We start from the raw sequence: 27,075 nt of genomic DNA, 5'->3' as shown, positions 1-27,075 counted from the left end.
CCCGGCGGGGTCAGGGATTTTCTCTGCCTCGTGATGACTGGGTGTTGTGCGCTGTCCTTAGGTTAGTTAGGTTTAAGTAGTTCTAAGTTCTATGGGACTGATGACCATAGATGTTAAGTCCCATAGTGCTCAGAGCCATTACAAACATTTAGAAAGATCACCAACATCTGTTTGGCTAATAAATGTTGGTTCAAATGGCTCTGAGCACTTTGGGACTTCACTGCTGTGGTCATCAGTCCCCTAGAACTTAGAACTACTTAAACCTAACTAACCTAAGGACATCACTCACATCCATGCCCGAGGCAGGATTCCAACCTGCGACCGTAGCGGTCGCGCGATTCCAGGCAGTAGCCCCTAGAACCGCTCGGCCACTTCGGACGGTGCTAATAAATGTGTTTGTGTTAATAACTGTCATAGTTAGATATAAAAGGCAGTGGTTTCGCCAGAAGTAGACCCCACCCACTTTGCCGCAGTTAGGGACATGTACTGGCCCCCGTTCAGGGGGCTTCCTAAGAAGTAATGAATTGTATCTAATAAATTATTGTAACGTAATATAATTGAAGCCACTGCAGCATAGTGTATTGAAATTTCCGTTGTTTTTCGTTAGTAATGTCTGTTCTTTGTAGTCTAGATAACAGGCCATAATGTAATAGCAGATGTAAAAAAAAAAAAAAAAAGAAAAAAGAAAAGAAAAAAAGAGCAGAGAGATGTGTCACTGTGGTACCAACTGCTGCTCAGATTGCTGCTGCAGACGCAGTAGGATGCGCCAGAGCCATACGCCGTACAGTCTCAAAGGCAATAAACGCGCACCACCCTTACAGACCGTATTTAAAGCAAGCCTGATATGCGTCCTCACAGCGGCACTACTAGCGCCACTCTTTGGCGACTGGCGCGAGCTTATAGTAGACATCATCTTTCAGATCTAGAAAGATTATGTCTGCTGCAATCGGATCTATAAACACACCAACCAACTTTCGTATAGTTGCAGAATTCCTTCTTGATTGTTGCGATTTTTTTCGTCGGTTTATATACTTCGACTTTTGTCGCAGTGTCATTAAATAAAGCGACCATTCGAATACTTATAGGCCTATGTATTGTAATTAACACGCCCGTTCAGCAAGTACTTCGAAGCTGCGGTCCATGACGCGAAGGTTTCCCTGCGGGTCGACCAACTGCTACAGATACGGCGTTAAGTTTGACTGTGTTGCGCAAAAACCGTCACGGCCGCGCATTTGACAAACGACAGCAGTCGCGACCTCGTTAGTTACAGCCGCTGAGAGCGGAGCGGAGCAAAATGCCGTCGATTGGTGAATACCGTGACGCCGCCTTTGCGGCGGGTTGCGCCCGCAGTGCAGGCTGGCTCTAGGCCTTCAACTATTGTCACCTGCGTGGCGAATTTCTCCCCTCCACTACCCGGCCAGGGCCATTCGTCTGCGGGCCGGTGTGCCTTAAGGCGCGGACCGTCTTCCGCGTTCCCCGGCGCGGCCGCTGACGAGTGCGGTGTAAACTGTCCGCTCGTACCTGGCGGCGCCTTTTGTCGGCAGACAATCGCACGCGCAGCGTCGCCTTTGAAACGCCGCCGTCGCTGCGTACGCAGGGTCCGGCGCGGCCCACACGCACCGCGGCGCGGGCGTGGCCGACGCTATCCGATTCATTAGCGGCCGGCTCGCCGCCTTTGTCCCGCGGTGCCTTCCTGCTGGGCTGCGCTCCAAACACTGCGTGGCAGCCGGGCCGGAAATAGGCAACACGCCGAGACCAGTTCTCAAACAAGTCCCTAAATTTGATTTTCTCCGTGATGGCATTACAGACAACACCGCACAAAAGCAAACGCCATCTAGTATAAATGTTTTTCGAAAGTGTTGTAACTTCACATTTATCGGTTGTCAAATGTTTACAGTGTGTTCTCCTAAGATTTCCGAGGCCTCGCTGTAAATGAGAAAGAACGAAATAATAAAGCTTTTTTGATATTTTCTGAAGGAGGAATTCGTACAGTCTTCTCACTAAACGACATCTAAGTTACGTAATCTACATCGAAACGCTAAAGAACCTCGTATAGGCATGCGTATTCAAATTCAGAAATACGTAAACTGGCAGAATACGACGCTGCGGTCGGCAACGCCTGTATAACACAAGTGTCTGGCGCAGTTGTTAGATCGGTTACTGCCGGCCGCTGTGGCCGAGCGGTTCTAGGCGCTTCAGCCCGGAACCGTGCTGCTACTACGGTAGCAGGTTCGAATCCTGGCATGGATGTGTATGATGTCCTTAGGTTAGTTCATCTTCGTACGTATTTAAACTGAATGAAGGTTGAGTTACTGCCTGCTATCATGCGGAGCACGTGTTGATCTCACCGCGGACTTTTAGACTGAGCTGCACACAACTGATTTCATCACAGTGTACTGGCCTGAAGATGGCGTTGACGCAGCGTCGGAACTAGTAGCGAAGTAAATAAAAAATCTTAAGTACAGCTGGAGGAATTTCATTTTTAATAAAAATTGTACCAGATGTGTCCCACCTTCAACCAGTTTAAATATGGATGTACGAAGTTTTTTTGTTAATTTCTTCAGTTCTGTGTGGCTCAGTCTAGAAGTCCACGGTGAGATCAAGTTTAACTAGTTCTAAGTCTATGTTAAGTCACAAAGTGCTTAGAGCCATTTGAACCATTTTAGATCGGTTACTGCTGCTACAATGGTAGGTTATCAAGATTTAAGTCAGTTTGAATGTGAGGAATCCGGTAAAACTGCAAATCTCCGACATCGCTGCGGCCGGAAAAAGATCCTGCAAGAAAGGGACTATCAACGACTGAGGACAATCGTTCAGCGTGGAAGAACTGCAAGCCTTCTGCAGATTGCTGAAATTGCAGTGCTCGGTCGTCAAGGAGTGTCAGGGAGCTAACCATTCAACGAAATATCATCGATATGGGCTTTCGGAGCAGAAGACCCACACGTGTACCCTTGACGAGTGCACGACGCAAAGCTTTACGCCTCGCCTGGACCCATCAACTCTGACATTGGGGTATTGATGACTGGAAACGTTGCCTGGCCGGACGAGCCTCGTTTCAAATTGTACCGAGCGTATGGCCGTGTACGTGTATGAAGACTACGTTATGAATTTATGGACCCTGCATGTCAGCTGGGGACTGTTCAAGCTGGTGGGGGCTCTGTCATGGTGTGGGCTGTGTGCAATTGGAGTGATATGGGACCCCTGATTCGTCTAGATACGTCTCTGACAGGTGACACGTACGTAAGCATCCTGTCTGATCAGCTGTATCCATTCATGCCCATTGTGCATTCCGAAGGACTTGTCCAATTCCTGCAGAATAATGCAACACCCCACATGTCCAGAATTGCTACAGTGTGGATCCAGGAACACTCTTCTGAAAAATGTTTTTTATTCCAGTCTTTGATCACGATATAAATTCTTTAGACGATGACCGGTTTCAGTCCGTAATGATCATCCTCAGATCTTTTTTTACACCATTTACTAAAGTGATAAGGCCATAATGGCGACCATGTCGCAGTTGGTGACACTCTTCTGACTTTAAACAGTTCTGGTTACCAAGCTCCCCAGACATGAATATTATTGAGCGTGTCTGGTGTGTCTTGCAACTGCTGTTCAGAAGAGACCTTCACCTCCTCGTACTCTTACGGATTTATTATCCAAACTTCACAGAAGCTCTCTCCGAACCTTGCACAACTAGCACTCCTGGAAGAAAGGATATGTTGGAGACATGGCTTAGCCACAGCCTGGGGGATGTTTCCAGTGAGATTTTCACTGTCTTGTGGAGTGTGCGCTGATATGAAACTTCATGGCAGATTAAAACTGTGTGCCGGACCGAGACTAGAACTCGGGACCTTTGCTAGAGAGCTTCTCTGAAGTTTGGAAAGTAGGAGACGAGGTACTGGCGGAAGTAAGGCTGTGAGGACGGGGCGTGAGTCGTGCTTGGGTAGCTCAGATGGTAGAGCACTTGCCCGCGAAAGGCAAAGGTCCCGAGTTCGAGTCTCGGTCCACCACACAGTTTTGATCCGCCAGAAAGTTTCATATCAGCGCACACTCCGATGGTCCCGAGTTCGAGTCTCGGTCCAGCACACAGTTTTGATCCGCCAGTAAGTTTCATATCAGCGCACACTCCGATGGAGACTGAAAATCTGATTCTGGACAAATTTTTGTTGTCGTCATACCATTCCACTGTTAATGGTTGTCCATATTCCCAACTGCAAATACATTTAATGCACGAACGCCAGAGTTTAGAAATAACTTCCGTCCGATCGTTGTTTGATACTAACCCGACCTTCCCTTTTGGAGAACAAACATCGGGAATCTAAACGTAGCACGTGTAATTCTAAATGCATAGCTTGAGAAAGGGGTCTGTTCAAATGGCTCTAAGCACTATGAGACTGAACTTCTGAGGTCATCAGTCCCCTAGAACTTAGAACTACTTAAACCTAACTAACCTAAGGACATTACACATATCCATGTCCGAAGTAGGATTCGAACCTGCGACCGTAGCGGTCGCGCAGTTCCAGACTGTAGCGCCTAGAAACTCTCGGCCACCCCAAAGGGATCTGTGCTCCCACAACAATAATGTGCGCACGCGTTGTCAAACATGGGAATGAATTTCTTTTTTGAAAATAGTAGTCCAGAGTGAAACCGTTCCATACAGTTATTCCATACCAATTATCGCATCGCTGCATGCAGCTTATTGACGTAGCGGTGACGTGTGGTGCTGTACACACAGGTGCTGGACGCCGAGCTGCACAGCGGTCCCGGGATCCCGCCCACGGCGATGATCGCGCTGTGTTCGGCTCTGCTGCTGGCCACGGTGCTCGCCGCCTCCGTCCTACTCTGCAGGTAAGCGAGTCGCCGTCTTCTGCTTAAACGCTCCAACTGTGTTAAACTGTACAGGGAACGCAATACCGGATGTGTCATAATGGGTAGCTAAAACTGATCGGACTGAAACTGTAGCCTAGGATAACACAGTCAAAATTTGGTCCAGTAAACATGGGTCCTACTCGAGCCGCCACTGCCGGTAGTACGGAATGTATTTGTAGCGTAAACTTTTCCATCAAGCTCATACCTGTTTGGATCAAATTTGCCGTAAAAAAAAAAAAAAAAAATGTTCAAATGTGTGTGAAATCTTATGGGACTCAACTGCTAAGGTCATCAGTCCCTAAGCTTACACACTACTTAACCTAAATTAACCAGCCGCACAGTCCATGACTGCAGCTCCTTAGCCAGCGGGGTGGCCGAGCGGTTCTAGTTGCTACAGTCTGGAACCGCTACGGTCGCAGGTTCGGATCCTGCCTCCATATGTGTGTGATGTCCTTAGGTTAGTTAGACTTAAGCGGTTATAAGTTCTAGGGGACTGGTGACCTCAGATGTTGAGTCCCATAGTGCTCAAAGCCATTTGAACCATTTTTGCAGCGCCTTAGTCCGCTAGGCTAAACCCGCGCGGCTTGTCGTAAACCCACATGCTGTTCATGAGTTATCACATCAAGAGTATTTCCCATTGAATAAGTGGTTAGGAATACTAGCGAATTGTCTCAATGGGGCAAACTTGATGGACGAGTTGGGAACTACCAAGACTGTGCCTGGACATTCTCTTTGCGCAACATTGGCGAATGTGCTACTTGTACCAGGACATGCTGGTGCTGATGTAAGGCGATAAGCGCTTCTTGGAAAAAAAAGAAAAACCACTGAAAAACCCAGAAGGGGAGGAGGAAACGGAACTTTTTGGGTTGAGATGGTATTGGTATTATTGCACTGATTTCAAAATAGAGTCAAATTTATAAAGAACTTGAAAGAAGCAGTCCACTTATAAGAATGACGTCACCTCTCCTGTGCCGTGCATGCATCCACTGATTCAGTTCAGAAGTGTGTCATAAAGCCGTAGCGTCCTCCTCTCAAGTACGCTAGCCTAACACTGATACAACTGGTCCTGGCGGCCTTGCATAATGGTACTGTGACGCATTTGACGTTCGAAGTGGTCCCACACTTGTTCTAACGAGGACAGACCTGGGATCTTGTAGGCTACAGGAGTATCTCAACATCATGCGGTACATAGGAAGAAGTGCCATGTGTGGAGGAGCGCTGTTCTTCTAAAAAATGCCACTCGTACCCTGTCGCATGAGAGGTAATACGTGAAATACGCGGCGTGTCCGTGACGTAACATCGTGCCCCCAGCGTTCCCTCAATCACTACCAATATTATTTATACCCGATAGATCCTTAAACCATGACGTCAGGAGTAACACAGCTGTGCCTCTTCAAGACATTGTATGTATGGCGCCTAGTCCCATGTTGCCACCATTCTCGCTGACGATGGTCGTGCGGGATAGTACAGAACCCCGCAATTCCTCGCTGAACCCTTAGCGGCGCCATTTATCATCAGCTTATGCTTCCCGGTCACAGCACCATTCCAGACGAAGCAGCATGTGTTGTGTTAAAACGATAGCCTACGTATGGGGCGATGATTCTCGAGTTTGGCTGCTCCTAGCTCTCCAGCCAACAGTGTGAGATGACACGGAATGTTACAGGGAATCTATTACTTGGTCTCGTATATGAGGTGCAGATGTGAAAAGGTTTTACGCCGTGCTTGGCTCACAGTTGGGCGATTCTCCCTTGCGGTGGTCAGACGTGGTCGACCGGATCCTTGACGATGTGTACGCCTGCCCTCACGACCCCACTTGCACCAGCTTCTGGCTCTGTCACATCCGAATGCCTCAGAAATCTGGATACTGCACGATCCGACCAACTGGCCAAATGGAGCTTCGGAATGAAGTAGATCTCTTTCAGATCAGGTGGTGGTAACGCTGTCACACTCGAGTGAGCGCCATTGCTCCGTGTCCTTCACAGTAATTACTCAACATCTAATGCTGTTCACACACCTTATATACCCTACCAGGGCTGTTAACAGCAGTCAGTGCGAACAACTCTAATGGACCCTGGTGGCCGTACTGCCTCTCACAGAGAATTCCAACTCTCGTCATTTACATACTCAGCGATGGTGTTTATCTGTATGAAGTTACATAGACATACGACCATGTTCGACTTGTTTTTGTCTCGCAATGTATAACGCGACAATGGGGTCCAAGATGGATAGCCTTCAAGATCATTTGTTCTTAATCTTCTGGAATTGATACTGTCTGGAATCCTCACAAAAGTGAAATGAACACAACTCACTCTCATACGGTTGAAGAACAGCAGCAGTGAAGTGTACCTTCTTCTCAAGCTTAACGACGTTATCTATGAATGTTTGAAAGAATTAACAACTCGCGGCAGAGACGGATGCACTAAGAGATGAGTGCATCTAAATGGGAGAATATCACGCGACATCTCCTTTTAACAGCTATGATTGCACAGTAAAATATAACATGTAATGTGCTGAAGTAGTATTGAATAGGTCATTCGTGTTCTTTGAGCCCTATTAGTTTTGAAACTACTGAAAAAGTTTACGTTTAAAATACATTAAAACTAACTCGGACAATCATGAAGTTTGTTGGGGTCGTAACGACACATTCGCAATTACCGCGCAAACTGCTCGTTCTTCACCCATGTTTACTGGAACGCTTTACCTTGTGCTATATTATCGTGTACTTCCACAAGTGTATCATAATAACCTGCTACGTTGTTTATGTGTAATTTGTTGTAATGTTGTTTATGTGTAATTTGTTGAATAATCTTCATGTAATAGAATGACATACTGAAAGTGATGCGTAAAGATTGTCACCTAACCACTATTTTTGTCAACGAAGTAACGTCAGAAATATTACACTATTAATTAATATACGCTTTGGAACTGTTCACACATTTGGATATTTGCTGTTTGCTCAACGGATGACGGGTGCACTTCGTGATTAAGCTGCCATATGCACGTGACATTGTTGCTAATACTTCTCCCGAGTATCTTCACTGATGGTTTTGCACGGTATTTTGAAAGTTGCTACTGTTGTATAATTCCTGTGATAAACACCAACGTTCCAATACGTACTGCAAGCTAAAACTCCTGTCCTATACAGTAAGTCTGTATACAACAAAAATTAAAAACTACTACAACTAGATCCATTTGTACGAGTTTTAGTATCTAAATGTATCTTCTTCTCCTCATGCGATGCGACACCGGAAGATGACGCTGATTGTATTGCTGGTCACTTCTGGGGAAATGGTGACATTTTATCATGTAACTTCCAATACGTACTCCAAGCTAAGACTCCTGCGCTATACAGTAAGTCTGTATACAACTAAAATTAAAAACTACCACAACTACATCCACGTGTGCGAGCTTTAGTACCTAAATGTATCCTCTTCTCCCCGTGGGATGCGACACCGTATGATGTCTCTGATTGTATTACTGGTCACTTCTGGGGAAATGGCGACATTTCGTCAAGTTACTTCCTTGAATTATTCTATAGCTACAGAACAGTGTGCGAGGGTTTTAACTTTCAATTACCCCAGAGAAGAAAATGATGGAGGGGAGTAGGCGGGCAACCGATGATACTTAATTACATTAGATGATTGTCGAATATTCCTCTCAAAATTACTAGATTGAAGAAGGTACTCCAGTTTAGTTTGCCCCAGTTTGGGCCCCTCAGTGGTGCATTTAGCTGCGATACAAAATAGCAAGAGGGTGGCAACGCGGACCACGTCAGAAGTGCGGAACAAACATCCTTGCGGCTGTTCATCCATCTGCTTATGACCTAAACGAAAATGCTGCAGATAACTAAAGAGAGTCTGCTATCACCATACCGTTTCCATAGTGAAAACGGTTGTCCCTCTAGATGTGGAAATGGTTTGTCACACATCCTCCGATAATACTGATCAACTCCAGTACATGCCACTAAAGTGAATCGGAATAGTGTGTTATTGAATCCTTGATACTTCAGCATAGTGAAGTTTGACTGTCTGAAACTATGACGGTATTTAATACTGGCAGGCAGTAACAAAAACATCAGGTACCTTGATGACACCTTAAAGATTCCAAGTTTTATTTCTTCTGACTGACTATTGCCTCTGGATGGCTGAATGGATAAGTGCCAGACAACTCCAAATGTCAGATGTTCCGTCTTTGTTCGAGCCTAGATTTTTTTTCTTAATGCTTTTGTAACGTCTGGAAATGATCTGTTAATATTAAAAATGTAGTGTTGCGCCGTTATTCAGTAGTTCCTTACATAAATGGCTGGATAAGTCAGTTCAGAAGTCGAAGCGAGGCGAGAGCATACCAAAATCCAGTAGGAAAATGCCCAGTAAAGTACGGTGGAGACAACTGCACTTATCGTGGAACTGCGTGAATATTGTTTTGTAGCAATAAACATGGAACTATGTGCAGCCATTCAATTTTTTTCAGTACTGCGCTTCACTTATGGTTGGTCTTGTGTGCAGCTTGGTGACAATACCTAGTAAGTTTTGTAACAGTAGATTAAAGTTTTGCTTGGTGCATGAAAGAGCAGTTTAACGGCAAAGTATGCGTTAAAGGAATAAGTGAGATAATGTTGATCCCGGAGGAAGATGTCTTCCTTGGTTTATCCAATGCCTATGAAACCGTTGAAGCTTCCCTTAGAAAGCCTAGTTCAGCAGTAGACGAACTATTTTCGTGATACACCGCTGATTACTCCACCGTCTTGTTTATGAGTCAGGTGCCTTCATCAACCCATTCTGTTACGTTTACAGGTACCGCCGCAAGGTGCCGAACCTAGTGACGTCATGCAAAGCGTCTCCGCAGAACAGGGTGTGCGACGTGTCGGCTGCCAACGATGTCATCTACGAAGACCTCACCAACATCCGACCCAGGCCCTGCACGCAGCCCCTCCAGGTAATGACGAATCTCTCTCTCTCTCTCTATCACTGTCTCAAATACGCACAGAACCGGAGGTTCCTTAAAGCAATTCGCGTAGTGCACAACATTCTTTCGTGCTTACAAATTTTGGTTACTGTGTAAAGATACACTGATCAGCCAGAACATTATGAGCGCCTACCTAATAGACACCTTTGGCACAGATAACAGCGGCATAGAAGCAGTGAGGCCTTGGTTGGTCCATGGAGAGAGACAGCAGCACATCTCCACACACAAGTCACCTGATTCCCGTAAATTACGCGGAGGCGGGCGATGAGCTTTGACGCCACATTCGGTTCGATCGGGTTCGGTTTTAGCCAGTTGGGAGTCCAGTACAACAGTTGCACTCGCCGCTCTGTTCCTTGAGCCATTCCATCACACTCTTGGCCTTGTGACATGGCGCATTGTCTTGCTGAAAAATGCCACTGCTGTTGGGAAACATGATCGCCACGAAGGCGTGTACGTCGTCTGGAACCAGTGTACGATAATCCTTGGCCGTAATGGTGCCTTGCGCGAGCTCCACTGGACCCATTTATACTCACGGAAATGTTCCCCAGAGCATAATGGAGCCGCCGCCAGCTTGTCTCCATTCCGCAGTAGAAGCGTCAAGGAGCTGTTCGCCTGAAAGAAGACACATTCGTTCCCTCCCATCATGATGATGAAGAATGTATCGGAATTCATCAGACCCTGCAACGCTCTACCACTACGACAACGTCCAGTGCCGATGGTCACGTGCCAATTTCAGTCGTAGTTGCTGATGTCGTGGTGTTAACATTGGCACATGGATGGATTGTCGGCTGCGGAGACTGATCGTTAGGCGTACTGTGTGTCCATACAGACTTGTACTCTGCCCAGAATTAAAGTCCGATGTTAGTTCCGCCACAGTTCGCCGCCTGTCCTGTTTTACCAGTCTGCCCAGCCTCAGACGCCCGACATCTGTAATGAGGGGTGGCCGCCCAACCCCACGAGGTCTGGACGTGGTTTCACCTTGGTTTCGACACGTGTTGAAGACACTAACCACAGCACTCCTCGAACATCTGACAAGTCGTGTAGTTTCCGAAATGCTCGTGCCGAGCCTAAGGGCCATCACAATCTGCCGTCGCTCGAAGTCTGATAGATCGCACGCCTCCCCATTCTACGCAAGGACAGCACGCCCACCGATACTACACGCACCGTCCGTGTGTCTGATTAGCAGTCAGCCGGCCGAAGTGGCCGTGCGGTTAAAGGCGCTGCAGTCTGGAGCCGCAAGACCGCTAAGGTCGCAGGTTCGAATCCTGCCTCGGGCATGGATGTTTGTGATGTCCTTAGGTTAGTTAGGTTTAACTAGTTCTAAGTTCTAGGGGACTAATGACCTCAGCAGTTGAGTCCCATAGTGCTCAGAGCCATTTGAACCATTTTTGATTAGCAGTCATTCCTCGCCAGGTGACGCTGCTATAGCCTGGATGGGTTTATATGGAAAGTAGGTCAGAGGTCATAATATTGTGGCTGTTCAATGTATAGTGTCGTTACTTGATTGAATGCAGTATTTTCAGTCGCATCAACAGTTCGAGTTACTTTTTCCCGTTTACTGAATTCAGGCGTTGTTAAATTATCATTATTTGCAGAATCTGAGTGAATTACTATAGTAACAAAACTATTTCTGAATAGGAGGAATTTGTAAATAGCTGAAATAAATGCTTGTGTTAGTATGTCTTTGTTTGAAGGTATTTGTCTGGAGTGTGTTTCGAATCTTTTGGGGCTGTGTCTTATCTGGCACGCGGAGCACAAGAAGCTGACACAACACCATCTTCTTCTGAAGCTGAATAAGCGTCTCTTATTTTATAAGTTTGACAACATTGTCCAAAACACCTGTCAATTCCATTGCAAAACGGACAAATTTAACAATAATTACTTCTTCAAACTCGTCTTTTGCTTGTATAAATCATTCATCGCCGCACTGACCAGTAATGAAGAGGGCGAAAACTGCTGGTGGGGCGCCTTAAAGGTGTGTTTTGATCTCCGTAGTATCGATCCCTCGTAATGCTGCTAGATTAAGTATCTGTACGTGAACAGAATCCTGTATTTGTTCTCAAGGACACCTCTAAAATACATCAACCTTCCCCCTGTCATTTTGTAATATACGCTATAAACGCATGATTGTCACCAACCGTACCTGAAAATCAGATTTTTTTCACATCTAGTTACTCTTACAGGTTATTTATGGCGCTTGTGGTGATTGTATTTCCGACTTTGGTTCACGTCTCCGGGGAAAAACTACGACCCATGCTATTTAACCTTGCGGCGACTAGTACTTCTACCTTTGTTTATGGACAGAATATCCAAATAAGAATCAGAAGAACCTAATGATATACTCTAGAAAAAATTCCAGGTTATTTTCAAAATCTAGTAGGTGCAAAAAAGCACTCCGTCTTCAGGCCACGAGTGGCCTACCGGGACCATCCGACCGCCGTTTCAACTTCAGTGGAGGATGAGTATAGGACGGGCGTGGGGTCTGCACACCGCTCTCCCAGCCGTTATGATGATATTCTTGACCGAAGCCGCGACTATTCGGTCGAGTACTCTTCAATTGGCATCTCGAGGCTGATTGCACCCCGAAAAAATGGCAACAGCGCATGGCGGCCTGGATGGTCACCCATCCAAGTGTCGACCACGCCCGACAGCGCTTAACTGCGGTGATCTCACGGGAGCCGGTGTGTCCACTGTGGCAAGGCCGTTGCCCGCAAGAGCAAAACGTTTGCTTCGTTTTCCTGTGTGAGTCATGAGAGTTCCATCTCGAACAAAGAAAAGCCGTTCGTTGCTCTATTCTCATCTCGTAACATTCATCGGTATTAGAATATTATAATCAAGAGACGATGTATGGCACCAGTCACACACACACACACACACACACACACACACACACACACACACACACACACAAAGGCACGTACACAAACAACCATGCGCTCATGTTGCATTTTTCGTAACATTTCGACAGGATAGTTACTTCGTTCTTCAGTCACTTCGAAAACTAATGTTGGACGTGCTTGTCATCTGATCTGCAATTCTCTGAGGCAAAGACTGCCGTGAATGGACTTTTATAACCGTGATCTGTTATGGTAGCGACAGCGTTCTGTCCGTTTTATGTCCGCGTTCGAACGTCAAGGAAAAGGCGTATTACGGACCGCTGTTGAATCTGGGAATCGAGCTCGGATATAAAACGCAAAGTGCTGCGACGACAAACGTCGGGTGTGGTCATAAAATACGGTGCTCGGCTTTTTGTTGCCGGAGGGTCCTCGGAATCCAAACAGTGAAACTGTCCTAGATTTCTGCTCGTAGCAGGAGATGGTTCAGACAGTTATCGAACTGTTACGCAAAATTCAAACAGATACCTGCGTATTTGTGTTTTAGATGTTGCACTGAGACGCATGAAGATTCAAACGTTGCCTACTAACGGCAAAGACAATTTTTCACTTTGCGAATTAGTAGCACGCTACAGTTTTACAAGCACTCAGTTGGCACGAAACCTAACAGTAAATACTGGTATGCTATTCAGGAATGAAATGTAATAATTTGTGATACGCTGCTATGCATCTCGTTATATTCATCTCATATTTTCATTCAAGACACGTCGCCGAGTATGAAGTATGTTTTGTGCATCTACCGATGTTGTTTCCACAGAGGAATTAGTTACACTGAAATGTCAGTTTCATGCTTTATCCAAAAAACTCACGAAACTGTGGAGTATAAACCATGACGATCGTATTATTAACAGATTGACTTGGTAGGAGTCGGGTGAGGGGGAACACGGATGCGAAATCCAACGCTGTCCGTTGTAGTTACTATACTGCCGGAGAAAATATCGCAATACCGAGAGGGAGTTGTTCGACAGAAACGAAAGTCGGTAGGCGCGTTTCAACATATGAAAGCTAGTGTCTGTTTAGCTTTTGTGCCAGTCGCATAAAAGTGACCACTATGAGCATGCATCAGGTTTGCTTTAAACGCACAGTCCGCCCCGATAGCTGAGTGGTCAAGTTGACTGTCTGTCATGCTAAGGGGCCCCGGTTCGGGGATTTTCTCCTCTTAGGGACTGGTTGTTGTGTTGTCATCATCATCTCATCCCCATCGACACGCAAGTCGCCGAAGTGGCGTCAACTCAAAAGACTTGCACCAGGCGACCGACGGGAGGCCCTAGCCACACGACTTTTCCATTTTTTTTAAACACCCGCCGTAACGATCGTGAGCTTTAGTTACAGTTGAGACTGCACGTAGTGAGCTGATGTAAATCAAGAAGGTCTTTAAGGCGACAAAGACGCCATTGTCAACACCTCACTGAGTTTGAACTAGATTTTATGATAGGGCTACGAGATGTTGGACGTTCCTTCTGCTATACTGCAGAAAGACTTGGATAGAATGTAGCCACTACACATGATGGTACATGACGCTCTCTACGTCACAAGCAGAAAGCAAGACGCCGTACTGATTTGTCGTGTACAGCAGAAACCTGTAATCGGTGGGTTTTATAGTATACATCACGCCACGCCCTATATGCAATTTCAAAGCATCAGCACATTGAATGTCTGGAGAACGCGTCCTTATTGTTAAGATCTGTTGTAATAAACTGACGGGCAGCGTCATATTGGTAAATAACAAATTTTCATAGTTATTTTCGCCTTATAACTCGCGTGTGACGAAAGTAAGCCGGTTTAGGGCAATGAATCATTGAAGATGCATGGAAACATGCCGTCCTCATTACGATTTATTGTAATTAAATTTCAGTCACATTCCGGCGAGCCGGCCGTTGTCTCCGAGCGGTTCTAGGCGCTTCAGTCAGGAACAGCGCTGCTGCTACTGTTGCAGGTTCGAATCCTGCCTCGGGCATGGATGTGTGTGATGTTCTTATGTTGGTTAGGTTTAAGTAGTTCTAAGTCTAGCGCACTGATGACGTCAGATGTTAAGTCCCATAGTGCTCAGAGCCATTTCGGCGATTAACGCCTTTAGAAGCTTGTAAATAAAATACGATGCAAATAAAAACTGCGTTTCAACGTAGCGTAATTGGTTGAAGTGTTATGATCGCTAACGGAGTGTGGATCCGAAGGGGATTCGCGGCCCACTGTAACAATTTCTTTTTTTTTTTTTTACCTTCTTATATTCTAAAACGTTGTGGACGGTTACTATGAAATTAACTGAAATATTTTCTGCAGGGATTATTTCGCATTGGTGAACTTTTATAAGCTGATATCCTTCATGAGGGACAATATCTTTTTGTGTTTTTATGCGTTCAAAGATGTTTAAGTTTTTATTTATGTACACCCCAGACAGAACAACATGATTAGCAAATCATCAGAAGAAAAAAAATGTGCGTTTTGATCGAGCTAATGTAGGAATTATATGCGCGCCCATTTTCGTGAACAAACTGCGTGGAGTGCGAGCCGAATAAAGCCGACAACTGCCGCTGGAGAGCGCTCAGAGGGCAAAATAACGTTAACCAGTTCTTGGTGTGTGCCGCCGGCCCTTGTCTCGTGACGTGGGATATCCCATCTGCTTGCACGTCACCGTTAACTTCCTCGTCCCTTGTTGCAATTCATAATCGTATGACCTCATTTCGTGGAAAATCTGAATTTTATAAGCATACTCTCGATACCAGGAGCAGACACGATGCTTGTCTGAACACTGTGCAGATGTATCCGACGTTCTCTGCAGACGGAAGCGAAGCAGCGGGGCGGGCTATCGCCGAACGGGTAACACACAGCTTTCCGCGCCCGCTTTAAATATTCAGCTGGGCGAGTGGCGCCGAAAGTGATCGCCCGGTGACTGGACACCACAACGTGCGGCACTGCCCTGAACAGAACAGGCGGGCAGCTGCGGCTGTTTGTGGCCCACCTGGCCAGCCGTATCGGCTGCCCGCCACCCGCCGCACGCTGGATCGCCTTACACTGGCCAGCGATGGCCGACTAAACCCGTACCACCGGCACGCTCACTCACGCTCCATTGTCCCCCACTTATAGCGTCGCACATCCTCACAACACCAACTCCTGTAGCAGCTGTACACTGGCGGCTCATACTCTGCCCTGCAAAACATAAGGACGAGATAGGTAAAGTAACATAACATGTTAACTACTCTGACACACACAGTGGCTACGGTTACTACAAGCCACACCACAGTTTGCGAAACGGGGCCAAATTTCTAGTAGTTTATTGTCGAGTTGAGATTTTCACACACAAAATGTTTTATTCATATCTTACAGAAACTACCAGTACGGCAATAAACAACCTTTCAAAACACGCCGCTAACGGCAATCAAGTAATTTATAGAAATGCAACAGTCTAAAAATTTATTAAAAAAAAAAAACACACACACACACATAAGCTAACAGTACGGCAATAACAGCCTTTCAAAACACGCCGCTAACGGCAATCATGTAATTTATAACAATATAACAATTTAAGAGATTTAAAGAACATTAGTAAACAGGATACTAAAGTAAATACAGAACTCTGTTAATAAAGTACGGTGAGGTAGTGAAGCTACCAACACCGCCATTAAAAAAAAATCTAAGGTCTCAGCAAACACACGATTAATGGCAATAAAGGAATGGAGGAATTTAAAAGGTTTTCAACAAAAGTGTCCTGGAATATCATTAGAACATCACAGATATGACGGATCCGTGTAAGGCGGCCAAAAATCACCCACTCAGGGGTGCTCAGGCTAGGCAGAATACTGACCAATTTAAATACGCCCGTAAACACAATTGCCGCTCTCAGGCTGGTCACTGCACTGACTTTTAGTCAGTGGAAACTTGTAATAAGATGGCTTAACTTGCTGACAGAATTAGAGCTAACCTCGTGCAAGGAAACATTACACCACACAGTCCTGAATGAGCGACCTCATGATCAACCAAGAAGAAGCATGAATTTACTCATAACACACGACAGAATAGCGAAACAATTAAACTGCCAAAACTACACCTCCCATCGGGCAGTAACGTGAAGAGGAGGATAGATCACTGTCTTCAGTTACACCGATGCCGGGGACAGGAAACCCGATCGGCTGAGGCCACAAGGCAGAAGAGACACTGGTTACGCAAACTTATTACTTAATGATTAAACCTTCCACTGACTTAAACTTGCAATTATGCTCGAACAGGCAGTACGCGACCTCCGATGGCAAGGATCCACACATCCGACCGCACACGCGTCGCCAGTGTACCCAACACGCCACGGTCACGCGACAACACGCTCTGTCACCTGAGTTCACGTCTTCTGTGCAACGTTGACGGGTAGTGACCGCTCCTTCACGTTAGGTGTCTCCTTTTTAAACTCCAGTATTGAAACGGAGGACTAAAGAAGCTTGTTAACGTCCCACCAAGGTTAAATTAACAGCAAATAGTCGTGGGGCGATTGTGTATACAACCAACCCGCGAGGAGCTCTTCCGTCAACTCGACCCTCTCGTAACACACAACCGACATACATCACGTGGCGACTCGGTACAACCGACCATCTCTGGTCCGCGCTGGCGAGCCACACTGCCCTCGCGTATACACCAGACTCTCTGAGCGCATGCCCCTACTTCCACGCCACCACACGAAGTTACCACCGGTCAAAGATCTCACTTCCTACATAGCAGTTTCCCGGAAGCAAAACGCAGATATCGATAGCAGAGGGAAAAGACAAACAAGCAGCCACTTAATGACAGACAACATATCAAACAAACATGTCAGGGGAAGAAAAGGAAAACCAATGCAATTCAAACACAAGGTGTAGCACGAGTCGATACACAGCTCATACTCGGTGGAAATGAATGAAAATGGGACAGAGCGTTGGCAGAATTCTCTCAGTCGTGCACAGAAAGTTCGACGTCACATGGCGTGAGGTCAGCGTCACTGTATCACCAAAAGGGGCTGGCCCAGCAACACGAGGCAGTTGAAGGAACGGGAAAAGACAGTGTGTGTCAATCTCTGACTTGGTTACGGTGCGCTGTTGCGGAATTTTCATTACAACATGACCCGGAGACAGCGTGTGGATGGCCTCATACGGGAAGAATAATCGGGAAGAAGGATGAAGTGTGACGAGTGTAGCCCAGGAGTTTCGTAATGCTCGCACCATTGTTTCGAGTGCATGGAGAGCATTCCAAACCATGGGTGCTGCTATTCGATAGAGAGGAGTTGGTCGATCACGGCCAGCTACAGTAGCAGATGACTGCTGCATTCTGCAGCAGGGAAGAAGGTACCCACGACCAACAGCAGTTGCAACCACACGTAACAGAGCTGCAAGGCACGCAATCTCACGCTCCATAGTGGCTCTGGGACTGCTTGAGGGCGGTCTCTTTGGCCGACGAACTTACGTTGTGTTCTGTCGACTACCGAACATCGGTCTCACCGTTTGCAGTGACGTCAAGACCATAGGGACTGAACCAACGAAGAGTGCGGTTGCGTGCTCTTCTCGGCTGGGAGAGCAGATTAAGCCTGAGTAGTGATTCTGGACGTAGTCTCATATGGCGAGAGGTCTGAGCACGTAATGCATCCTGGAACACTGTTGAAGAAGACTGTTTTTTGTGGTCCAGGTGTCGTGGCGTGTGGAAGTGTATTGTGCATTGGAGTAATGATCTCTAAATCTTTGAACACAATACGCTTACCGGTCAACGTTATTGTGACGCTGTACTTCTTCCCCATGTACGCATCCCAGGGGTGCATCCGGCCCTGACTTAATTTTTATAGTGGACAACACACTACCATACCGACCTGCGAACGTGGAGGAGTCCTTGGAACGAGAGGATATTCGGTGAATGGACCGGCCTGTCCGTTTCCCCAACTTAGATACCATCGAACACGTTTGGGGATGACTTGGGAGACGTACAGCAGCACGTCCGCATGCACCAACGACCATCCAGCAACTGCCAACTGCACTGGTGGAGGAATGGAAAGCCCTACCACAAGGACTGTTTACCAACCTTGTGGCCAGCGTGGGAGCACGCTGCAGAGCATTGCACCACTTGCACCACGAACCTTCCCCTTTTGGACACAAAACATGCTGTGGAGTTTCAGGCCGGCCGAAGTGGCCGCGCGGTTCTGGAGCTGCAGTCTGGAACCGCGAGACCGCTACGGTCGCAGGTTCGAATCCTGCCTCGGGCATGGATGTGTGTGATGTCCTTAGGTTAGTTAGGTTTAACTAGTTCTAAGTTCTAGGGGACTAATTACCTCAGTAGTTGAGTCCCATAGTGCTCAGAGCCATTTGAACCATTTTTGTGGAGTTTCATCTGCTGACACTATGTGGAACCATGTTGCCTAAACAGCTCATCTCATGTTCTCCAAAACTCCTACATTTCTCCTTATTGCTAGTCCATAGTATTGAGTCAAAAAATCGATTTCACTTTTTGTAAGGCGATCTGGACCGCCTATGTGCGTCTAACAGTTTTTCCAAAAAAATGGTTCAAATGGCTCTGAGCTCTATGGGACTTAACATCTGAGGTCATCAGTCCCCTAGAACTTAGAACTATTTAAACCTAACCAACCTAAGGACATCACACACATCCATGCCCGAGGCAGGATTCGGACCTGCGACCGTAGCGGTCGCGCGGTTCCAGACTGAAGCGCCTAGAACCGCTCGGCCACAGCGGCCGGCTAACAGTTTTTCCCACTGTACTCTTTACATAATTTATCCAGCCGAGCTCTTTTTTGTATATGTCCAATACATTCAAGCTTTTCTATCACAGTGGCCCCATGTGGTCTGTCATTAACAACAGTAATATGTCCTTTACAGTCTCCATCCCCAAGGTAGCCCACATACCTCACACCACGACTGACCTCTGATCTTCTAAAAATGTTTAGAACTCCTTACGTTTCCATGTTTCCACTTGGGCCATCAAAGTCGTTTACACAAACATGGCTGCCAATAAATTTCCTTGAACAACACTGGTAGTGCTTTGTTAGACATTCATTATCTAGTATCTTACCAGTTCCAATAAATGTGGCAGTTACAACCTCATTCAGAGAAGTATGACCTGTCTTCTGCCAAGATCCATCAAATGCTCCTACAATGTCTGTGTTCTCAGACATTCTTCTGCTGCTCTTCTCATTGAGTATTCACTTACACCACATAAAGCATTATGTATTGATTTACTGTATCTGTCAAACCTCAGTGGAGGTGGAGGGAAATCCATCACTGCACAAAAAGTCTGGGCAGCTCTCCTTCCCCTTCCAATACATCGCATTGCATAAGCAAGCTGAATATTTACTCTGTAATGTCGACTATCAGTTACTGGCTTTGTCATAGTATCACTGTGCATCTTAGGCGAGTTATAGGCAGTCACTAACCGACTTGAAATTCCCTTCCTTGCTGAAATGTCCTCAGAAACGTCAATACTACCTTCACAATTGGAGTACTTACATTTCACAGCACTCTTCAAAAGTCTTGACAGCATATTTAGGTTTACAATAACATTTCCGTCGTTACTGCTGCTCACAATACTACTAGGCTTGTTCTTATTACATTGAGAAAGTGAAAGTTTACGTCTAGAAGCACTTCCTTAGACACAGTTTCTGCAGGCGACTTTTGAAGCAATTGATGTTATTATTCGGCTGTTTGGAACTGGTTGCCGCAAAGCTTTCGATTGGGGCTTAATTTCTTTACTCTCGGCATTTTTAGCACAGTAAATACACACACAGAAACAAAACAACACACAATAACTACAAAACCACACATGTATGTCATTCTGAAATCATATATTCTCAGATCTTTGTTTACATTCGAACCATGACATGCCTGTACTTTGGTTCCGGGAGTCAGTGCTTTCTAGAATACACCTGTGTTAACGATCCGTAACTAACGACGGAAGAAACGGAAGAATAAAGTAATGGATCAGGTATTCTGACGCACTTCAAACTGACAGATGGGCGTGGCCCCTGTGCAACATTACGTTTAACCTCAATTTTACAACGAACGGAAAATGATAATGCCCATGAACTATACATTTTTGAAATCAGGATGAAATTCTATTTTCTATAGACCAAAAAAATTTTTTTTTAAATTTTTGGTCATTTTCTCGAGCATGTCCCGTTAATCAGAGTTCAGTGGCTTTCCCGTTATATCGCATCACTCAGTAATATGACTGTGTTTATCATGCCGCTGATACGTTTACTTTTGTATTTACTCGCTGGAGAATAACCTAAACTATATTGTTTACCAGAAAGAATTGAATTTCATACTAACTGGATGAAATATAAGGCTATAACGATTGAAGGCTAATTAAAATGCGACATAGTAGATGCTATATTGACGCCATATGCTCAAATGACACTTGCAGAAGTTGAAAATACCGCTACAGTTGTAAGGTTTTTTTTCCAGTGGTTAGACCATGCGCAGTTTCGGGCTGTTACATGCCCATCATGTGTGATACTGAAAATAAACAAGAGACCGAATCTAATAATCATTTTTACATGAGAAAACAAAAAAGGAGTACTGTATAATATTTGTAGGAAACAGCAGTCAACGTAGGTGTGCGATAAAACGTAAGTCAGTACCAAAGCGACACCAGACAATACAACGGACAAGTGCCTGGGCAAAGAAATATGAAACGAACACCAGGACACTTAACATCTTGCGCTGTGATACCGAGCGCCGTGATAGAAAGCGTAAGACGCGGCGTACCACCAGCGAGCGCAGAGCACGGAGAAGCGTATACGAAGGAGGAAGCAAACTGGTAAACCAGAGTGGCAAAACTACTGCCATCAGTTGACGGGAAGAATAACGCCTGTCCATCTAGCTCGGCCGTTCAGTATTTGAATTAATGCTATACACACAAAAGAAACAAAAATACAAAAAATGCACAAAATCGATAAGAGTGCATTATGAGGTAAAGGAACATACTGAACAGGGGAGGTAGAGAAAGGTTGTACAACTCCTACCTGGAAACCGGCGGCATGAAAGTCCGCCCCCGTTAGCTGGGTGGTCATCGCGACGGACTGTCAATCCTAAGGGCCCGGGTTCGATTCCCGGCTGGGTCGGAGATTTTCTCCGCTCAAAGACTGCGTGTTGTGTTGTCCTAACCATCATCATTTCATCCCCATCGACGCGCAAGTCGCCGAAGTGGCGTCAAATCGAAAGACTTGCAACAGGCGAGCGGTCTACCCGACGGGAGGCCCTTGTCACACGCTATTATTATTTAATTTGTGTAAACTGAAAAACACGATGAATTTTTTTTTCTTTTCATAAGTGGCATGAAAATTTCTAATTTAGGGGGGACGCATATGGCGACGCGGAATAACGTGCCTTTGACACGAGTTGTCTACTAAGCAAAATGGTGGATAGCTAAACCTTTTTTTCTTTTCTCGTGTGTACTACTGCGTGTAAAAACTATTGCTAGCTTCGGCCTTTTGTTTATTTTCAGGATGACAGAAAATGATACGCTTGTAATAGCCCGATGCCAGTTGTGGTCGAAGCACTGAAAAAAAAAAATCATTACAGCTGAAACGGTATTTTCAACGTGTACTGTAATGCTCAGTTGCGGATTGTTTACTAGCGATATTTGTCCAGGATCAGGCCAGTTGAACATTTTTGCCACTACACGTTTGGTTTTAGCGCAGAACGAATCGCTCCGTCGGCACCGAAGCGTGTCTGAAGCGGTTTGTTACACTCCACAGTGAAGTAGGGCAACTTTTGTGGGAAGCCTTATGTCTCCAGACGGCGGCAGTGTCGCCGCCAACACCTGCGCACAGCTTGTCCGGCGACTTCCATAAGAGCCAAGGCTGTCAGTGCCTAGGTGGTAAACATTCCTGAGGTGAGCCGGCGTCCGTGTATCAGGTGTCTCCCCACTGGACTTTCTTAAGTCTAGTTCACGCTGCGGTAGCCTACAGTTACAGGGCAGATTTTCAACCATTTCATTCGTGGCCTGAAAAGTCAATAAAGGCCGTGCGTTTCGTATGATGTTTACTGCACCATCATCACATGCTTACGTGTTAAACCAGACTAATTAAACTATGTTGTCTCCCACTACTGTTAACATTACTGTTAACATTATCTGTGGACACCTTAGGTTAAATTGGCCTGGTTCTTTGTTCCCTATGGTGTACACATTATTTGCCAGAGCACAGTTATGAGAAATCTCACGATGTAAACAGGGTGGAAAAAAATTGTGTCACGAAATTTTAAGACCGGTTAGCTGACGCCAGTAGGAACCAAAATTACTAATGTTGTGTAGGTCGACAACGCACCATTTTTAAACTACGGAAACTTGGCGCCACGTGCTCCGATTAGCCTTGTTTCTGTTCGTCGGTTGACGGACTGCGCTATGGTTGTCGGTTCACACATACAAACGTCCCTGCCCCAACGTGATACGCACACGTGTCGAATACGTCTTGCTGTTTATCTCCACAGCCAATCAGAGCGCGTGGCGCCAGGTTTCTGTAGTTTAGAAATGGTGATCTGTCGACCTACTGAACATTAGTAATTTTGGTTGCTACTGGCATCAGCTATCCAGGGTTAAAATTTCGTGACAGTTTTTTTCCACCATATATATATATATGTGTGTGTGTGTGTGTGTGTGTATGTGTGTTTGTGTGTGTGTGTGTGTGTGTGTGTAGCGAGGATCTAGACAGTTTTTGTCAAAAATGAAAAAAAAGGGTTCAAATGCTCTGATCACTGTGGGACTTAACATCTGTGGTCATCAGTCCCCTAGAACTTAGAACTACTGAAACCTAACTAACCTAAGGACATCACACACATCCATTCCCGAGGCAGGATTCGACCCTGCTAGTGTAGCGGTTGCGCGGTTCCAGATTGAAGCGCCTACAACCGCTCGGTCACAGCGACCGGCGCAGTTTTTGTCTGTTATCGACATTCATACTCGCAAGATATTGGTCCCCGTGATTTCAAGACGTTCATAAATGTTTCATTCTCAAATTTGAAGTCAGATAACAAATGGCAAAAGAAATATTTTTTCGTGTGATACAATTAGCGATTAACAACTATCGGATTTTTTTCCTTCGGTTGTACTGCGAAACCACGCTTATTGGCAAATTTCATGATTCAAGGTCAAGAGGAAGTAGCCTGTAGGTTTTAATCAAAATATTTGGCATAAATGGCCATATCTTTTGATTGCACGACTTAGATACTAACGTTTATTACACCACTACTGGACCACAGACCTTAGTATCTGACATAAGTTTCAACTTGGTACGCATACCAGTTCCTGGGGAAAAGGGGTCTTAGCAAACGGGCGGGCAGACAGTCGGATAACAAATGACAAAAAAAATGTTTTTTCGTGTGATGTAGTTACAGAGTAACAATTTTCGGATTTTATTACTTTGGTTGTAATGTGAAACCATGTTTCTTGGTCAGTGGGAAGTACCCTTTAGATTTTGAAAAGTGAGTTTGGGAGAATCAAAATATATTACATAAACATCCATAGCTTTTGATTGCATTAACTGGGAAGCTTCACTATCTTACATCCACAAGGGACCATATAACTTTTATATGTCATCAATTTCAAGTTGATACGTCAAACCGTTACTCAGAAAAACGGGTTTCAACAATCGGACAGACAGAGTGATCGTATAAGAAATCCGTTTTTATCGACTGATATACGGAAAACTAACATCACTCATTCTCGGGAAAATGACGCCACTGTGTAATTTAATGAGTTCTTCCTGTCTAATACAACAACGTGATTAATGTTACGTGAAAAGAAAAGCAAAGAAACATTGCTTGTGTCGAGGGAGGGAGCTAGTAAACCTCCGTCAGTAACAAATTAACTACCGCTGGGAAATATTTTTCTCAAACATTATTATTTATTAATACAAGACTGTGTCACTATTCGCACTTAGGCTCACATTTTAATATATATCAGCTGCACATTTGGTACCCACTGCACTTCGTCATTATATCGCTACTATGGTCGCGCCACAAGATGTTCGCTGTGATAGGGACGAGGAGCAAGTAACAGGAAAGTGCCCTGTGCGCATCCAGAACATAATTAGGCAAGTCCTAGCAGCAAACATCAGCCTCCTCGTCGTTAGAGTGCCACGTGATGTTCTTAGATCAGACTGTGCAATTTCCACGCCGACAAGTTGCAGTGAAATCTCCTGGTATGCCGATATTAAGTTTACACAAAAATTTTGCTTAGGAAGCGAACGACAATGTTTACTCATAGTGTCATGAAACGTTTTTTAAATCAACACTGACATAAATCTCAAATACCATGTGTTAAAATTTCTGTAGTAGCGTGTAAATGAAAACAACAAATTACTAAGTAGACATCTGGTGGACTATTGCATACACCAGTGCTATTAACCAAATCTTTCACTTCGTCTTATTTCCAAGGTGTTCCCCAATAGCGTCATTGTCGCTTGATTCCTGCACATTAATTCACAAGCACTGCCTGTCAGTGGAGCTTTATTAGGATTATAACCAAGCGTACAGTACTGTAGTTTTCCTAATAGCATCGTTGCCTGGACGTTAAGAGTGTTGCATATCTAGAGGCCGTTAGCACATTTCGATCCCTTTGTCTGCGTACGCGATCAATTTCTTACCAGATTCCCCTAGAAACCGGAAGTGGTCAACCTTCTATAAACTGAACGAGGTTATGTAGAGGGCTGTGTAAACATACGGAACATTTTTGTTGTAAATAGTCATCCTCCTATCTGTTGCATTAAAATAAATAGTATTCATAGCAAAACCGAACTGTCAATGTTTAATTCAAGTTTTATTGAAAATTCATCATTTGTAACGTGGAACAGTGGGATGCTGTAGTAAAAGTAAAGAAAACAATACATATTTATCACATAGTGCTAGAAAACGCAATTTGCTCAACAAACAGGTAAAAAGAAAAACGCAAAACAAAAAGTACTTCGTCGAACTTATATAAAACATGTTTCTGTTATTCAGAAACGATTTGCGCCTTTATTAATAATAACAGGAAACTCTTACTTTTGATCTCGATGAAGAACGTTCTACTGAGCACAAAATAACAATACATATAATTTTGTATTTGTGCTTGTAAACTGCACTTGCATCCAAACTGATTGATTTTTTTACATAAAAGCGCAAAAGTTACACGATCAAATACTTTTTTTTTACTTATAAAATGCAACTTATACTCTATTTTGTAATGATATAAAATATTATGGTCCTTTCCCTACCGTTGCTACCAATAGAACCAGTAATCCAACCATTTATACGTCTAGGAAAGCTACCGAATCGTAATTTTGGTAGGCACACCTTGGATCTTTATTGATTTCCTTTTAGTGTCCAATCACATTCCTACTAGGCCAACACTTGGCCACACACACGCACAAGTGGAAAGTCTTTGCACTGAACTTTTAGGAGTGATAAAACTCGTCACAAGGAACAGCTTCTGTTAGAGAGAAAACATTAACTGACACTCCCCATCGATGATAGGCGTCTTTTATATAACACCTGGTTAGTATACCCTGCTGTTTCAGTGAAATCTAGTAGTCTCAAGGGGCAGCGAATTCAATAGTACGATCCCAACCATCGCAGGGAAATGTCAGTGAACATTTTGTCAAAAGAAAAATTGTTCCCTGTGTCATGTTTTGTCACCCCTAGACGTTTGGTGCAAAGACTTGTTAGCACCATATACGAATGGACGACTTGTCTAGTGTAGCGATAGTGAATTGTATACACAAACTTTCCTCATGAATCAGTCTTATGTATCAGTGAAAATCGTATCAAAATCCCTACTGTAGTCCCTGAGATTTGCCTTCACACACACATGGAAAAATATGGCAGGGAATTTTTCATATAAGTTATGCCAATAATAAAACTATGAAACCGTTCAGTCTGTCTGTTCGTCTGTATGAACAAGCTAATGTCCAGAAGCACTAGATAACTTCTCATGGGATTTTCACAGGTAACTTGAGTGTTCATTGGGGCAACATGCAGCTTTTATTTCAGTAAAATCGGATCTCAGGAAAAAAATTGTCGTCATTTAAAGTTTTATCTAAAATCGTGTGCTCAGCTTAGTAGTTCGGACACTTAACCGTCACGGTTTAGTACACCAAAGAAGCAACAGATGGCGCTGTTAATTTCGTAGTACACCAAAGAGTCAATAGATAGCGCTGTTAGGTTTTTTAAGTCAGTAACGTGTGTTTTCGGAAATTCAAGTTAACGACATAATTAAGTGCAACAATCTTATCTTTCCGAACACAAAATAATTTACTTGGCTGGGATTGTACGGATTTACTGACTTCGATTTGTGTATTAACAACTTAATGACCTTGCTTTGCTTCTTTCGATGCGTTTTATTCATATTCTTT

The 27,075-nt window shown here is 44.8% G+C and overlaps 1 protein-coding gene across 1 annotated transcript in view; it reads left to right on the top strand.

Moving 5' to 3' along the window:
* LOC124796041 (protein transport protein sec31-like) overlaps positions 1–27,075 on the top strand; it is a 264,782-nt gene that overhangs the window by 106,845 nt on the left and 130,862 nt on the right. The window contains exons 3-4 of the mRNA XM_047260127.1: positions 4,736–4,848; positions 9,663–9,804. Of these exons, the coding sequence (XP_047116083.1) occupies positions 4,736–4,848; positions 9,663–9,804 (255 nt within the window). The remainder of the gene's footprint in view (positions 1–4,735; positions 4,849–9,662; positions 9,805–27,075) is intronic.

This window comes from Schistocerca piceifrons, chromosome 4 (genome assembly GCF_021461385.2).
Source record: "Schistocerca piceifrons isolate TAMUIC-IGC-003096 chromosome 4, iqSchPice1.1, whole genome shotgun sequence".
In the NCBI taxonomy this organism is placed as follows: Eukaryota; Metazoa; Arthropoda; class Insecta; order Orthoptera; family Acrididae; genus Schistocerca; species Schistocerca piceifrons.
This window is presented reverse-complemented; position numbering and strand designations above follow the sequence as displayed.